Source organism: Aythya fuligula, chromosome 1 (genome assembly GCF_009819795.1).
Source record: "Aythya fuligula isolate bAytFul2 chromosome 1, bAytFul2.pri, whole genome shotgun sequence".
In the NCBI taxonomy this organism is placed as follows: Eukaryota; Metazoa; Chordata; class Aves; order Anseriformes; family Anatidae; genus Aythya; species Aythya fuligula.
The window spans coordinates 195,282,535-195,300,370 of record NC_045559.1 but is presented as its reverse complement, the minus strand read 5'-3'; the positions used below and the strand labels follow the sequence as shown (position 1 = coordinate 195,300,370).

Sequence of the window (17,836 nt, the reverse complement as noted above, 5' to 3'; positions counted from 1 at the left end):
GGATGTAGAGTCCCTGCTAACGGCCCTGATTGAAACCAGTGGAGCTACAGTGACTTCCAGCAGCCAAAAATCTGGATAGCACCCAATCGCCAGTGATGTGAAGCCTTGAGCCAGTGATCAAGTTACCCTGCACCAATTCAATTCCTTCTGAACCTGAGTGACGGTGACTCAAAGCAGTCCCCTTCATAAACGGCCTCAAACGTTGCTCGCTTGTGCCAGCGAAAGGCAAGAGGTGCTGCTGGTTTTCCCCAGCAAACACCTCTCCTGACTGCCTTTCTGGTTTCCATCAATTAAAAACGCCAGCATTCGCGTTGTTCCCTGCCCCCGGTGCCCACCACGACCCGTCACACCTCCTGTCCCTGAACAGCTGGCTGGCTGTGCCATGGCCACGACTGATGCTGTCACCGACGAGGAGCAACACTCCTCGAACACACAGGCAGCCTTTCAGGAGAGCCACCGACTATAGCTGCCAGCTCCATGAAATTTGGAAAAGAAAACAAAAAAACCCTGGGCCGTTTTAATAACCTTAAGCCTCCGAGCCCTAGGGGATTCATTTTGCAAGGGCTGTGTGAAATCCGTAAAGAAAGCTTCACCTCCCAGCCAGGTGACAGCCTCCATGCATGAGGGGCACAAAGTTGCTGGGTCTTCTTCCTGACACCCCAAATTTCCTCCACCTTTATCCCACGAGATTCAGCCTGGAGAGAGGGAGGAAGGCAAACTGCCTTGGTTCTAGGGCACTCGTTTCACCCTCACATCAGCTCTGCTTCTACACAGTCACCGCTGACTCCCGAGGAATCCTGAAAAATCAGCAGCAGGCAGGGTCTGCAGGGCAGCGGTAACGTCAGCCCGAGCCAGCTCTGGTTCCTTTCAGAGCCTCAGCTAGAAAGTTCAAGGGAAAAAGGGATGGGAAGTGACGAGTTCGGAGCAAAACAGGCAGCACAGAATTTTGGGATTAAAATATAAATAAATAAATATGCTAGTGACTTCATTATTTACTTAAATTGAAACGTCACTGTTGGAAGGGCTATTAAACACAAAATGTTTCAGCTCTAATTAAACCAATACTTCATTACTGGCTGATTATTAATCACTTTTTTCAAAGAGTAGATTGACAGGGGTTTGAAAGCAGCCTCATGAAACACATAATAAGAGTGAGGGCACCCTGCCTGGCTTTTCCACTACAGTTCTCTTTATTGAAAGAGCAGTTTCCAAATGTTCTGAAGTAATAATAGTAGTAATAATAATCATCATCGTCATCATCCAATAAGAAAAATGTGCACATGCATCTGACTTCTCAGTAAAGGGGAAAAGTAGCTAGAAAAACGTTTTCCAGGTAAGGAAGCCTAGGCATGATCTCAAGCTGGTCTTACCAACTTACAAAGCACACCACGCTTCGTGTTTACATTTTGTTAGCTTGGTTTCCTAAGGAAACAATTTTAGTTAGTTACCCTCACACCTACACACGTAGTATCATATGCCTGGCGACTTGACTTTAACCCTACCAGGGTTGTATGATTCCAGCAGCATCCATCTGATGAACAGGCTCCTCCAAGGTATTAAATTTCCTTCACTGCTCGGGAGAATGGATGCCAAGAGTGAAAGAGGGGCTGTACTAGTGCTGCTACCAGTGGGAAATCTAAGAAGCTCAGTCTTTGTTAGATATAAGAATCCATATGGGAGAAAGACACACGAAACCATTCCCAGGAACAGATCACAGTCTTGCTGTCAGAGCTAACTGTGCCTGTGGAGTGAGTTAGATATCAGCCTGCAGCCCGTGGTTAGAGGAAGAGTTCAGAGTCTTTAGGAAAGCAGCAGAGAAAAGAACTGAGCATTGAGATGTTCTGGTTTGGAGGGTTGGCTTTCTTGGGGGGTTAGACAAGTGTGTTTGTGTTTGTTGTTTTTTTTAAGACTGAAGTTATGTTCTTCAATATCACTTTCAGAGGAAGGGAAGATTGAATAGTGTTGTACTTGCTCCACGCCAAGAGGAACCACACAGTTACCATGGCTCACACGATGCGCAATGATTAATGAAACAATCTGATCACAGGTCACAAAACATCAGCAATTTGCTATTGTTGGTCAATGACCAGCAGGGCATTTTGCTCTGTGATCTTCTATTTGGTCAAGCAAACAGGAAATTTACTCTTCACTTACCCATATCTTTAATGGTTTCTCCTGGTAGCAAGGGTGGCTCTTCCATTTCAGCTAATTTATTAGTCTCCCTCAGGACCTGCGTAAAAAGAGGCAGAAAAAAAAAATCATCACTTTTTCATACAGTGAGAAGTTTACACCTACCTGCAACAGGCCAACAACGTCAAGAACAACAAATATTCAAGGATCCTGAGGTACTGCCCAGTGTCTCAGCCTCTGTAAGGTCAACACTGAGCATGAGAGACCTTGGCACAGCCCTGCAACCTTGGAGCATGCCACTGGGCCAGGCAGAAGTGTTTAAGCGAGGATGCTTGTGACGGAGAAGCTGCTGGAGCAGGCTGTGTGCTCTGGCAGCACACTTACCTGCTGGCTTTCACACCCCAACCTCCTCCTCCTCAGCCTAGACACCATCACAAGCTAAACTCTCTGTCCACACAGCTACACGCAGAACCAAAGGGATTGATTAAAGTGATCAGCCAATACCATGATGCTATCGACTACTACATAGAGAAAATTATAGTTTACGTTAAGGAGAATGACAGTAGACAACTTATCACATCCATGTCCCCAGCAAGGGTCCAAAAACTGCAAAGCCCTTCATTTGGCTCAGTAGTCATAACTTGTAAAAAGGTCATCAGGTTTTCTGGGGTGTCTGGGTTAAGGGGTGTCTGACAAACACCCCCTCCTCCATCCTCCCTTGGGTGGAAGTTAAGCACAGGGCGTTACTTCTCACTGATGTAACTGCATTTCAACAGGAGTTTTCTCTGGAACAGCACAGCACAAGGAGATGGCCATTTTAAGAAAGCACATCCCTAACTATAGAAGCATAGCCATAGGTTTGGACATCAGGTAAGAAGCAGGCAAGACCAAGTTTAAGGCTAAGTCTACGTGGCCAAGCATAGATGGATCTGAATAGTAATGCCCTGAATCAGACAAAAAACCACAGTCAGCCACATTGCTCAACCTCATAACACAGGCAGAGAAGAGCAGGTAAGCTAGTCCATCTCTGCCTCATCCTGTAACAGCCACAAGAGTTTGGATTTAAAGTTGGCGTGCATCCTTCCTGGTGGAGATAGGCAGAGAGCGCTCACGGCTGCTCACAAAAATGTGCAGACCTGGCCAAAACGCCTCCTTTATCTTAACGTGAGGAAGGAGAAAGAATTGGTTTAATTTGGTATCAGGAAATCCCTACAAAGAAGATTCAAAGACACGGCCTAAAGTGGCACTTAGAGCCTGACACATCTGCGGTCAACTTTCATGTAGGATCAAGCCAGAGGGAGAGCCTCGGGGAGGAAAAATTCTCTAAACTATGCAGAGAAAGGAAAACAAAACCCAAAGAAATCCCACGCCACAATAAAAGCACGCTCGGGCATTTTCACACAGCAGACTGATGGATAGATGAAAAGATTACCGAGATCAAAGCCTTCTTGAGAACAAGATGTATGTTTAAAAAAAAAAAAAAAAGGCATTCAAGTGACTTAAAAAAATACAATAATAAAAAAAAAAGACAAAAGAGCAAGCGTGGAGCTGACTTCCTAGCAGGAAGAGCAGTACAGGAACGCACCCACTTACACCAGCTCTCACCTGGGAGGCTGCCAGTGCAGCAGGGCTGGGGTGTGGGGGACGGACAGAGGGAGGTCAGCGCTGAACTCGCAGGAAAACTTCTCTTCCCTCTGCCCCCCCAAAGCAATACCGGTGAAAACAGGGCTTTGCTGGTATAACTGTGCTGGGGACTTCTCGTCAGCACAGCTGTGTTGGCCAAAGATCACACGCCCCATCAGAGCCCTGACTGACAGCCTGTGATGCAGCCCCAGCCCCAGCTCCTCTGCAGCAACTTCTGCGCTCCAACAGCAGCCTTGAAATCAGCCGGGCAGAAACTCGGCGTCACCCAGATGTCCTCCGGATTATGCCAAATGAGACGGAGGCTCCTCGCTAATTAGTCCTTGAGCGGTGGGCGTCTTTGCTGCCTTTTATCTTGGAAGGACGTGAGTGAGAACCCCGTTCGGGACGCGGTGCACGACTCCTCCAGGCAGGTCCGTGCCCAAACGGGCAGCAGCTGCTGTGGGATGGCCCCGGCCACCAGCTGGGCTCGCCGCTCTCCTGCAGATGTTGGTGGGAGCAGGTCCAGCAGTAAACATTCAGAGGACGGAGCTCTGTCTCAAGCCAAAATGAGCATGAGGTGAGGTACAGAGAAAGCACTCAGAACGGCAAAGAGCTGCTGCGGTCAGCAGGTGGGCAGCGCTCAGGTGGGCTCTGCACCGCACTGAAAGCAGGGGAGGGAAGACAGATCTGTGTCCACACCATCCTGTCAAAGACAAAGCTGAAAGCCTTTTTTGGTTTAAAAACTGGCTCTTCTATGCCTAATAAAATCCAGCTGCTCACTCACGCTCTTTGACACACGGAGTCCCCAGGGTCAGGGGAAGGGGTTAGCGATCCAAATCCACGCTCGCTTCCACGCAGGGCAGTGGACAGATGACCTCCTGCAAGCACAGCACTCAAGGATCGAGGCTTTTTGCCTTTTGTTCCCCCCACATGCTTTATTTTGATCTTTTCCGCAGAGTTAAGGGCTAAATCATTGTTTTTACCATCCTCCAGCTGACCTCGGGCACACAACGCACCTCAGGGCTTCCCGGACTGCTTTCCTGATGGTTGCAAAGCCCATGCACACACATCCCCCAGGGATATAACATTCACCCCTCCCAGAGGCTGTGACAGACACGGTCAGAAAGCCCAGCCCAAACACTTCTCCAGTGTACCAGTCTTTGCGGCATCTGCCTAGCTCTAGACCTTGAAGGAGCCTCCGAGCTGGAACAGGAATACCTGAAACCATCCTGGCAGAAACCTAGAAATGAGAAGTAGGCATTTTGCTGAAACCCGCCTCCACCGACGGCTCCTTCAGATCGATTTTGGGGAAACACAATCTGTACAGCTGACAACGCAGGCAGCGGGCACGGGGAAGACATCTGGGGCAGCACTAAAGGACGGGGAGCTACAGGAGGGAAGAGAAATGGGGGGATAAGAACAGAACATTTTTGGAAACGGATCAAGGGGAGGAAAAGGAGGGGATGATGAAGTAGCCATGTGCAGCTCTGGGATACCACTAGCTCCGTGAGGGACCCTCTGCCCTTGTATGAGTAAGGAAATGATGCGAAAGCCTCCCCATCCCACTGTGTGTGTGTCCCCCGCCCCATAACGGCTCATCAGCTGTCAGAAAAATCCTTTTGATGTACTTTAGCCTATTTTCAAGGCTCTAAAAATAACACTCCTGGACTCTAAAAAAACGTAAATTTAACCCTCTGCACATCTTGCAAAACAAAAGTAAGGGCTACAAGGAGGCAAGGAAGCAGGTAGGTGAGCTCAGGGACACCGGTCCAGCTGCCTTGAGAGGCTGGCTGGCTCCTGATGCCTCAGCAATCATACACACCTGTAAGTGAGATGCTGCACCTCTTTGAGCCTCAGGTTTTTAAATTTTCAGGGGAAAAAAAAAAATCATTGCTCTGAGATCCGCAGTGAAGATTGGGGCCAGAGTTGGGCAGAACCGTGTTACTTCAGATGGGGCCGCTCTGATGCAGAGCCACACACTGGCCGTGTCCATCACAGCCAGCACTGATTTCTGTAACAAACACAAGCACCAAAAACCTGTGGGCTAGTTTGCCTTGCCTCTAAGCTAAACTAGGTCCTCAGTATCTTTTTTCTCACAAAAATACGATGCTTGGTAACTGAATCTCCAGGAGGATGATGAGGTTAGTTACACGCCAGAATGATCTTTATTTGCCTTCTTTTACCAAGCAACATCATCTCCCCATTGCACCCATCAGTGAGCAGGCACCTCGGCACCTAACCCAGCCCTGCCTCAGCTCGGGGAGGGTGCGAGGACTTCATGCCACCACCCACCTTTGTCCTGCTCTCGAGCAGTGACTTGGCAGATCAAACCCACACTCACGACGTTTCACAGCTGCTCCTCGTAGCTCAGGATCCCAGACGGTGTCAGCTCCACCCCACCCGCCCCCGGCTGAGGAAACAGAGCTCTCTCCCACCCTCCCACTTACGGTGCCAAAGGCAGGAAAACCCTTTGCTGCGGGCAAACCCTTCAGATCTCAGCAAGAAAGTGACTTTGCTCACGTGGACGGGGGCAGGCAAGGAGCTTCAGGTTCTGCTAAGGGGGTAGGGCTGCTCCTCGCCTCATCCCTCACGCCTTCATGTTGGGATTCAGGACAGCGTGCTCCTGCCAAGCCTCTCCAGCCACGTGTTCATGCTGCTTCCTAAAGCAGCAGCCAGAAAATCCCCCTCCCGATTCATGTTCCTGCACGACTCACGCAGGCAGCTAACCCTGTGTGGCTGCAGCCAGCTCAGGGGGTGCAGAGTGAGCCTGGTGCCAGAAATCCACGTGCAGGGCCCAGAGCTCTGAGCATCGCTGGGTGCTGGGCCACGGTACCTGAGAGGGTGCCTCAAATTCTGCATTTAGAGTTTCCCTGTGCCTGTGAACAGAACAACTGATAGGTTTTCTTCTTGTATTTCCTGCGGGCTTTTACCTACCAGCTGTGCTGCATGGCCAGGATGACAGCACACATCCTGCCCTGGCTGAGGCTGAGCCAGGATCACCGCCTCCTGTCAAACCTGCCAGCAGAGCGGCTCACATAATTGCTCCCATATCTGGTTCAGACAAGATGCCTGGGCTAGCTTAATGTTGTTTTTTTTTTTTAAATCACAGAACAGAATGCTTGGGCTGGAAGGGACCTTAAAGCCCACCCAGCTCCAACCCCCTGCCATGGGCAGGGACACCTCCCAGCAGCCCAGGTGGCCCAAAGCCCCATCCAGCCTGGCCTTGAACACCTCCAGGGATGGGGCATCCACAGCTTCTCTGGGCAGCCTGGGCCAGGGCCTCACTATCCTCTGAGTGAAGAATTTCCTCCTAAAATCCAACCTAAACCTCCCCTCTTTTAGTTTAAAGCCATCCCCCCATGTCCTATCACCACACCCCCTGACAAAGAGTCCCTCCCCAGCTGTCCTGTAGCCCCCTTCAGGCCCTGACAGGCCGCTGTGAGGTCTCCCTGGGGCCTTCTCCCCAACTCCAACAACCCCAACTCCCTCAGCCTGTCTTCACAGGAAAGGTGCTAAAAAGAGGAAGATTTAGATTATAAATAAGTAAGAAATTCTTCACTGTGAGGGTGGTGAGGCCCTGGCACAGGCTGCCCAGAGAAGCTGTGGATGCCCCATCCCTGAGGGCATTCAATGCCAGGCTTGGTGAACTGGTCTAGTGGGTGACATCCCTGCCCATGGCAGGGGGTTGGAGTTAGATGACATTTAAGATCCTGTCCAACCCAAACCCTTCTGTGATTTGGGACAGTACCTTTGGCCCTGACACCAACATCCACAGCTCAAACTTTCTGGTAGCAAACCAGCAGCCTCAGGACAAAGTGTGCTAAGAGAGCACCTGGGGCCGCTCCTACCCATTTTCTAATTATTCTCTTCTACTTTCTCCTGAACACTTGAGTCCTGAAACCCAAACACAGACAAAGTTGTGGTTTTTTTTTTGTCTTTATGCATTTTTTTTTTCAAGGGGAGACTGCAGGTGTGTTAACAAATCGCTGTGTAACCGTCTCTCCCCAGTTCTGCGTAGACTCCTTTATTCTGAACCACAACTAGAACGAACAAAATGAATCCTTTCCGTTTTAGACAAAATTAAAATGCACGACAATTAAAAAATATTGTCGTTTTCCCCCCCTCTGCGTTAATCTCTCTTCGCTAACCTCCTACACGCTCCAAAGGATTTTTGCACTTTGTGAATAGATTAATTATGTATAAAGCCACGTCCAGGCCTACACTGACCACCCCGCTCCTGCATTATTCCTTCCCCCCAAACCACGTCTGCTCTGCCTATCCAAAAGCCGAGCTCTCCAGGCTTGGAGCTGCATCTGTTCCAGCAACACACAGCCCTGTTCTGTTTCCTACAGCAGGAAACTGGGCTCTTACCTGGTCCCCTGACGTAAACATATTTAACCTGGGCATACAGACAAACATTATGCGCACAAAAAAAGCCTTTGCATCTGCAGCCCCTGAACTCACGGGTCTGGCACGTCTGTCTCGTGATCATGCGCCGGTCAGCAGCAGGCAGGATACATGCTGGGGGCACAAGAATTTGTGCATTTGTGTATATAAGAATGAAACCTGCTACCTCTCTGTGTGTAAAAATAAGCTGTTCTCAAATTATGGAAAAAACTTTGCGGATTTGAAACTCAATAGCCAAGGAAAGGTTTTTATCTCTGACAGGAAAACATTTGTCTGATGCTTCCAATTGTAATGGACTACCTGGGAATCTGCTTGTAGTTATCCAATCTATGCCTTTTTTTTTTTTTTTTTGCCTTTCTCTCAAGGGCTGGCAGATGACTAAGTGCCCTCCTGAATCAGCACTCGTGCTGCTCTGCAGGCAGGGCAGCCAGCACGCTGCAGGAGTATCTATTTCACCTAAAACCACAGATCTACGTCCGAGCTAGTCACCACAGGCTCTCTGTACAGCCAGTGAAAAGGAGACCTGGAAGATTCACCTTTAGGATGACTGAGAACAAGGATAACCCACTCTGATGCAGATAGCTGTATGGCAGGGTGAAAACCAGCTCCTGGGTCTCACTGTGCCCAGTGTAGTGGTGCCCTGTCTCCTGCACATCCCACAGAGAAGTCAGCCTGTACTTTCCAGAGAGCTCCAAACTTACTGTGTGCAGAGACAGCAAAAGATGAGCACACTCAGATCCAAAAATTGCATCAACTTCATTCAAACAGGCACAATCTCAAAGCACAGGGCTTGTTACCTGAGTTACCAGTGACAGCTTTAGGGTTAGAGCTGCCTCAGCTTTAGGTTCCTCCTGTCTCAGAGGATAACATCAGTCTTTCTGCAAAGGCTTAGCCATAGGATTATTTTTGCATAATTGATTTATTTTTTTATTATTTTATTTGTAAATTGAAGTAGTAAATCACAGTAACCAACACCTTTCTCCTTCAAACTGCCTTTCGGTTGTCTCAGTCCACATCCACCTGCTGCTTCCCCTGAATTGCCACCCCACAACCCTTGCCTCTTTTACAACTGTTGCCATACATGCCAATCAACAAAGGACAGTGCCACCACGGTTAGGTGTATGAGGATGCATCATTATGCCAGTGATGGTGTGAAAAACTCTAAAATAAAACAGATACAGAAGCTCTTTCTCCACTCACCTTAGAAAACACATGGAGGTCTACTTTTGTCCAGCCTGTGTTAACAAAAGCTGCAGAATTGCCACTAATATGTGCAGAATCAAAACCCACAAGCTTCTTTCAGATAATTTTTCATTGGTACACTGATTTCCTCTCTAAATGAAGCACTTATTACACCAGAGAAGGGGTAAATTTTGAGGGCACGTTTTTTCCTAGCATTTTGCTGCCAAGATGCTTCTGCCTTCCTAATGCTCAATTAAGAGAGCCGTGAAGCAGTGGCTGTGCTTACTTGATAAATCCTCCTCTAGACTGCAAATGCTGTGCTACTTTGGCAAGATTTTCAGCTGCCACTTGTGGCTATTTCGAGTGTACTCTGAGAAGATTTATGTACTAAGTATCCTACTGGAAATGTAATAAAACACAAATTGAGCAAGTAAATGGACTATGTTGCTTATTTTTGAATCATTAAGAATACCACAGCAGAAAGAACAGCAGTATCTCTGCATGTCTGAGGCGCGGGGATTTTTCTGAGGATTATGACCAGATGCTTTGGAAAACTGTTAGACATTCAGACCAGCAAGATATTAATCGCAGGGAAATGCTTTGTGTCTTACCCTTTTTGGGATATTAGAAGTTGAATAGGGGAAAAAGACAAAACACCATGGGCTCATGGATCATTTCAGAATAGCACACGGAGAATCAAACATACTGTTCAAGACCACATCAAACTTATTCAGCTCCTAAGAAAGCATACAACCAAAGAAGGCTTCCTAGCTTGGTCAAAAAAAAAAACATCACAAGAGGCATTTATCAATAAAATGTTCTGACAACAGATGATTACAGCACTCTAGATAATCACATACAACACACGCCGCAGCTGCCTTTCAGCTGTGCTTTCCTAGTCCAAAAAAACAAATCACCAATTGTGATCTCTACCTACCGTGTGTGCTTTGAGAAAGTATAAAAAGGCTTGAGAAATCCACTTGCTTCCTTCCCACCACCTTGAAAAATCTTTAGAAAGAAACTGAGACGAGTGTGTTACAAATAAAAAATAATAATATAGACAGCTGGGTAGTAAAGGAACTTCTCCGGAGGAGGAAGCAGCCACCTTGCAGTATTTCCTTGGGGTTTTCTGCTTTGTTTCTCCACAAAGAGCCTTCTCCACTCAGACCCAAGCTTCTGGTGGAGAAGAGCAGTCTCTTCAGGCTGCTGAGTCCCGTGGGCCCTTGCTGCACAAAGACAAGGCAAAGCTCAGAAGCTCAAAGGAACGCATTGTTGAGGGCCACTCGCCCAACCACGGCTGGCTTGTCTCTTCAAGTTTGCATGGCTTGGTGCCTCGAGACAATTCTCTTGTTAGGCTCCGGCAGAAAGTCGTCATTGACTCGACACAGCAACAGTCCCTGGCACAGAAGACGGCCGATATTATCTATTCGAACAAGTCCAACAATTTTTAATACAGAACCTTCCTCGGAGCCAAGGGATCTTGAAAGACAACAGTTCTGTTCTCCATCGGCTGCTCAAAAACTTTGGACAGCACTCTAGCCTCACTCTCTCCTCTCTTTGTTTTTACTGTGCTTTGTTTAGCAAACAGATAAGGGGAAAAGAGATTACAATTTTCAAGGAAAACCTTAAACTCAGTCAGTGAAGTTCTTACCATCAGTCTGAAAAAATAACAGAAAAAGGCTCTGACCAATGAATTAAAAATTCTGCCAACCAAAATAAGCCACAGAAAAGTGTCTCTGTTACCAGGAACTTCAGTTAGGAGATGACTGGTGTGTATGACAAGGAGTCAAGACATAAATAATTATATAGTTACAACCAATAAACAATCACACATGGGGGAAAGAAGACATTTCATTCGATGCAAAAACATCTACGGAAAAAATCAGATCTTGGCAGGTGCTACATGCAGTCACCAATCTGACTGCTCCTTTTAAATACCATGCTTGTTCATTCCTGCCCGATTCGTGCTTCGATCTACAAAACTAAAACTACAGGAAAAATAAATAACCACCTCTTACCCGGTTTTAGTCAGCCAAAGGAGAACTCTTGCACTTTGTAGCTAGCAGAAACGCAGCAGTTGATCAGGAGGAGCTGAAAATATTATTGAGGAACATCTGAAGGCCATTTTCTTTTTCTCCTCAATTTTCCATTCCTAGTAGATGGCAATCATAAACACTTCCAGAGATTTCCTTCACTTCCCATTACTTCATATTCAGACGTTCAGGTACCTCTACATAATAAAAATTAGCTACGATTGCTGTCTTTGCTCTCTTCTAACTAGAGAAGCACTCAGGGAGTATTATTTCCCGTGTAAAGGAGACAGAAAACCAACTGCATCTGGCTTTTTCCCCCCATCTAATTTGCATGAAATCAATATTTTGCAACCCAGAGTTTGGCTACTCAGTGTTTCTGTTTCCTTGACGGGGGAGGTACAGAAAGGGACTTAATGGCTAGAGCCTGGAGGGAGGGGACCAAGATTTTCCATCTCTTAAAACAGATTAAAAAGCTTGTAATTCTCATGAAATATACAGCAGTTACAGTCCTGGAAACCGGAGTCTTACAAAAACAAGTTGACGGCGGGGGCTGAATTCCAGTCACTCGCTGGGCTGCCCTGGAATGACCATGCCTATGGACAAGAGCATCATTCATCCTCCAGAACCAGCCTTTTGTGCCTTTGTTCGTCGTCAGCTCCAGAGGAGAAAGGAAGCCCATTTCCCACAGACACACACATGCAACTAGGATAGCCAAAAACCAGAATTTCGACACAGTCAGAATTGTTCCCCCTAAGATTTTCCTACTTCTCAGACACCCTAAGTCCCCCTGCTTGCTCTCTGTGATAGTGTGAAGCTTTGGCCCCTCCTGGACTTGGCACCGAGTTCAGCCACTTTGGGTTTTCTCCCCTGGAAGCTTCTACTTCAGTACACCTGCAGGAATGTGATGTGTGACTCTGTGTCAGGCTATAACAGAGCCCAAAGTGGTGACACAGAGCAACACATATGGTCAGGTCTTCACAGATGACAGCAAAAAAATGGATAGTTTGTTTGCATCCACTGCAGCATCACCGGTTCGCATCTAGCCAAGCCTTCTGTGACCACGGGTCAATTATCTTCCCCATCTGGTTGCTTATACAATATGGGCTGTAATTTAATAGCAGTCGCAGTCCGGTGAGCTGGGAAGGAGGGCTCCCATCATGAGACATCTCTGTGTTTCCTACGAACCGGTCTTCTTGTGGGCAGCCCCACGTGAAGAGGCTGAAACAGGAGAGCTCCGCCGCGCGAGGGGTGGGATCGAGCGGCAGGACGGTGCCCTGAACTACTCAGGAGGTGCTCAGGCAGATGTTTTCCCTGTGATTTAGTGCTCCTAAGCTATCATCCACTAACCAAGAAGTGCCTTAAAAGCAAAAGTTTTAAAAAATAGCTTCAATGAATGCCTAAAGCTTAAAAAGCGATGCCTCTCTCTACAGCCCCGCTCTCGCCGAACATGTGTTACGCATAACCAAAGCCTGACACACTTCCTGCGTTGGCAGGGAGATAGCAATGGAAAAGCTCGCTGAGGCTAGTTCCAGTGATTTACAGCAAAGGATAGGGGGGAAAAAATCACATCTTTCTTCAATATGTTTTCCTACTAACAATATACATGTTCTACATAAAGCCAGTCTAAGCCACTTTGCACCACAGCTAGAATAAAGTAACGTGAAGGTGGCAAAGTCAGCGACTGGCATTGCAGTTAATCCTACCCAACACGGCCCGAGGAACGGCATTTACTTCAATTTTAGAGGTCTACATCTGGATGGGTTATTCTGAACTCTCTTCGTAACTGGAGGAGAAACAGACAGAGCTTTCCAACAAGACAGAAATACGCTTTCACGGGAGCACAGCTGAAGGTGAGCTCCGCTCCGAACAACCAGTTGCTGCCCCTCCAACAGCGCTCACAACGTCCTGCAGCGAGGGCTTCCACGGCTCAGCTACATCGTGTTCTCACCTAGCGTGGCAATTCCTTAAATAAATCACAATAAATCATGCTGTAAACGACATCTTTCTTTCCGTTGACTACAGAGAACTTGCGGTTGGCTAGCTTGAACGCAGACTTGCTCAAAAGAATTTCATTCTGGAAGCCTACCGAAGACAGGGATGGCATCCATTCACTGTCTTGGAAGGAAAAAACTACTTCATATACCTTCTGTCATGCGTGAGTTATGTATCTTACAAAATAAACCACATGGGCTTGTCTAAAGTCTTCAACAATGCACGCCATGGATAACAAATGAAGGTTATGCAAGCAACTGCGCATTTCCTCCCTTTCCTAACCTTTGAGTCCTGGGAACGCCATGAAAGTGTTCTTGTATCTTTTACACAAGTCCATTGCAAACCCACTGATTCCTCTTATATTAAGGGAAAAAATGCTACAATGGATGGAGCAAACCATCATGGAGAACAGGACACGTGCTTGTATAGTATCTTGCTGTACGTCAGAGGAATCACAGGAATTGTGGATCTCAGTGTTGTCCTCAAAGGGGAGGACACATACAAAGTGGTCATAAAGAACAAAGGCAAAATCAAAGACTAGAACCACGTTTTTCTGAAGGCTGCACAACCAAGCAGGTGGAGACTTACTAACAGATTTTCCTCTGTCTGCAGAACAGCAGCAAGAAGCAACATAAAGCCAACACGATGAATTTCCAAGCTCTGGTTCAGTCTGTTGCTGCATTTTAGGTTGGATATTAGGAAGAACTTCTTTACCAAGAGGGTTGTGAGGCACTGGAATGGGCTGCCCAGGGAAGTGGTGGAGTCACCATCCCTGGAGGTCTTTAAAAGACGTTTAGATGTTGAACTTAGTGATATGGTTTAGTGGAGGACTTGTTAGTGTTAGGTCAGAGGTTGGACTCGATGATCTTGAGGTCTCTTCCAACCTAGACGATTCTGTGCCCACAATCCCAAACTAAATACAATCAACCTTTAACTTTCAGGCGAAGATATTGTTCTTAAGGAAAGTGGCTGGAAACTGCTGGCCGCATGCATCACTTCCCAACTGCAGATGGAAGGGATCCAACCCTTCTCCAACAGCTACTCCAAAGCTTTCAGCGTAGTAACTTTCAGGCGTTACCCTGTAAATCAACAGCCAACTCAAAATGAAAGCCCCGACTGATAAGCTTGAGCATTAGCAACAAAGCTTAAGAGAAGTGCTATAAACTGCACAGCCTCACCTGCCCACATGCGTAAGAGAAGATACCACCTTTAGGACTGTGGAGCAAGAATCTCGTTGTACTTTACTAATCACCAAGTTCCCAAATCTGTAAGAGAGACTTACACATCTTTGGCAACGTTGGCTCCAAAACGTTTTTAAACTCCCATCCCAAATGAATTTCCAGCTCATTTTCACTTTTAATTACTCAGTTCTGGTCTTGCTTGATCAGTAACTTATGCTTAAAAATTCCCTCAAAAAGCACATTCCCTAAATCAATCCTAACCAGCTTCATATTTGAGATCAGGCAGGGATGGGGCAGTAGAGGACTCGAACCCAATAGTGCTTTGGGCTTTTGAAGGGGGTGAGGGGTGGCATTTTAATTTATTTTATTTAAAATTCCAGCCAACTAAAGCAGCCAAAAGTTATTTAGAGTTAGTTTATGAAGTGAAAATTCTATAAATTGTAGTGTTGTATAAATTTAATCCTAGCTCCAGATACTGAAATGCTCAATACACATTAAAAAAAAAAATCATGAAAGTTATTATGAACCACTTTGGAAAAGGATTTAGGAAAAATACTGCACATGCATTCAGTAGGAATCCCCAGTGGTTGTCTCATTTACCTCATTACCCACACGCACGCACACACACTGAGTGTTAATTGCACTCCAAAAGAAATCCGCAGGCACAGACCGCAAGAAATGATGTGGGTCCTTCCCATTCGTTCCCTCCCCGTGACGGACGCCTACTACCCTGCTAAAAACTCCCCACAGAAAGAAGAAAAAAAAAAAAAAAAAAAGAGTGCTAATTGTAGCTATCACAAAGTGTTTTTCCATCACCACAGAAATTTAGCTCCTAAATTTGAGTCGATGCGCACACAGAGGCAGAGAGCAAGCAGCGGTAGGAGTGATGATGGATCTATGCGGCGATTCGTTCTAGCGGGGAAAATTGAAATACGCATCGGGAGCATAACCCCACGGGTAGCAGATCCACTCCCAAATCCTGAAATGCTTATTTTCAGCCTCTTAAAACTCACTGATGCAACCCCTTCCTGCGAGAACGTCGGGGAGCCCAGGTACTTGTCTCCCGTATCACAGGGGTACCAGAAACGTGTTAGTTCCCACTGCAGTGCTTATTCTCTTACATTTGTCCTGGAGCACTGTGGAACAAACTTCTCATTCTTAGAAGAAATAAGGTGTTCAGCTCAAACCTCAGTAGGTATTAAGACTTGGGAGTTCTCCCTGTCTTGTGTCAATCCGAGTGCCACGAGATGCTCAGGTGTGCAAGGAACAGCCCGGTGTGCCGAGCACACTCGTGCTGCTGTTTAAGGTAATGCTGTGAACTTATCTGCATTTTCAAAGGCAAAGCCACACCTCAGAAAGGTCAAAGAAAATTGGAAGAACAATCAGGACCTCGAAGAACTTCTCAGTGAGCTGGCTTAGAAAAAAAAAATGAAGAAGTGTCACATGGCAGAGATGTTAACTGAGAGAAAATTGGATGAAGAATGATGAGCCCAGAGCGAGTACATCTGTTCTACTTGCTCTGAGAGCTGAAAGACATCAGTTTTAGCTGATCAGCAGACAGAACAAACCTTCCATTCCTGAGCCTTCTCACTGAGCAGCTAGTGCTGGGCTGCAAGAACAAGCCCAGAACACACAAATACATCAGTGCTGACTGTAATTGCCTTGAGGATTTGCTGTGGGACTGCAGCCACACTGGCGATACCAACACAAGGGGCTGCCCATGAGAAGGGGACAGATCTCCATCGCACCCTGCCAGGCTTGTTTGCCAGCACCAGACACAAAGAAAGACCTGGCTATTGCTGGAAATCCTGTAGGAGAGAGAAAGGCAACCTGTCCTAATAGAAACCGGGCTTTCCTCACCATACCCCACTACATGTAGGAGCACAGGAATCAACTTTCTGCAGCCAGCATCGACGAGCTCTCACCCAAGCACAATCACAGGAACCAGCTTTGTGCTTGCACACGACAGCATCGCAGCCACTCGCACCACCTCTGCGGGAGCAGGCTTGAGGTGGAGCACAGCAGGAGGTGCTGAATTCGGGCCCGACAGAGCTGATGCACATTACCAGCAGGAAGCATTCTGCCAGCAGAGGCATGTGCTCACGCTTGGCTTGAAGCGCCTCTATTGTAGATAAATAATCCCCTGCTTTCACCATCCTTCCTTAAACGCTGTTGTAAAATGAAAGGGGAGCGGCATTTATTCCAGCCGTGGCAGAAATTTAGGTTGCTTAATAATTAAAATTAAAAAATAAAAAGGCAGGCTGTGAAGAAATCATTCTGCAAATTACAGGAACCGGGGCACAGCAAGGAAGTAGTGGTTTTTAATGACCTCCAGCAAACAGCACATACGCATCTTCAGCCTGAAAAACGTGTCATGCAGCTAAGTGAACATTCCTCTGCTAACATCATTTCTGATTACCAGCGATTATGGGGGCCCTGTTGGAGGGGGAACCAGACAAATACATGGCAGGAGGAGTCCTTGCCACATAGGGCTCACATGTCATGCAGAGAAGGTGACAAAAGGAGGGAAGGAGACACAAGACACATCCAGAGTCACAAGGAAAATGTGTTGAGCCACCTCAAGCACCAGGAAGCAAAGACAGCCTTGAGGAACATTGCTTGGTTCTCTATCTGTAAAGGTAATCCCCACACATAACAAAAATTGCAAAAGAGCAGTCAAGTTGTGCACCCGGTTGTGCAAAATTAAGTGTAAAACAAAGTCTGTGTAAAACTTATGGCATTATATACACAGTTACAGCTGTAGCAGTGCTTGCAGTCTTATACATATATTTATATCAATGAATCACTTAGCCTGAACTCTGTGTTTTCTGTATGTTGGGGAAACCGAACACTTCACAGGGGAAAAGGTTCAGACCTATTACATGTAACTTTATCCAGACATGTTCTGAAGACTATTTTTTGGTATCCATAGATAAAAGGTGCAAAACAACACTTACACAAACTCCTGACTCATTTTCAAATCATAGCTTAATACTGGCTAATACAACTCTAAGAAGAAACATTTGCTTTCTTGCCAGTTATGAACAGGAGGACTTTCTGCTAATTATGAACCACTGAGACAACTCACAAAACAAAAAATCGTCATGGTTGTCAGAGGAAGGAATTAGTTTTGCGTTCAGAGTTTTTATGCAGTTGTGTTTGTACAGAGCTGTTCAACCACAGCTGAGAAATGCTACAAGTCGTTACCAGAAAGCACTGACACCACCAGTTCTGTGCTCAGGGGACCTTTTTGCAAAGCTAAGGAAAATCAGCAAACCCCTTGGTTTC

The 17,836-nt window shown here is 46.7% G+C and overlaps 1 protein-coding gene across 3 annotated transcripts in view; it reads right to left on the bottom strand.

Moving 5' to 3' along the window:
* MTMR2 (myotubularin related protein 2) overlaps positions 1-17,836 on the bottom strand; it is a 58,827-nt gene that overhangs the window by 21,681 nt on the left and 19,310 nt on the right. Inside the window, exons 1-2 of one of the 3 annotated variants that reach the window (XM_032207457.1) lie at positions 11,361-11,762; positions 2,155-2,230 (exon numbers count right to left, since the gene is read on the bottom strand). In XM_032207457.1, the coding sequence (XP_032063348.1) occupies positions 2,155-2,200 (46 nt within the window). In that variant the 5' untranslated portion in view covers positions 2,201-2,230; positions 11,361-11,762. Of the gene's footprint in view, positions 1-2,154; positions 2,231-10,279; positions 10,462-11,360; positions 11,763-17,836 lie in introns of those variants that run through there. The other 2 variants (XM_032207458.1, XM_032207456.1) reach the window with 2 other exon arrangements.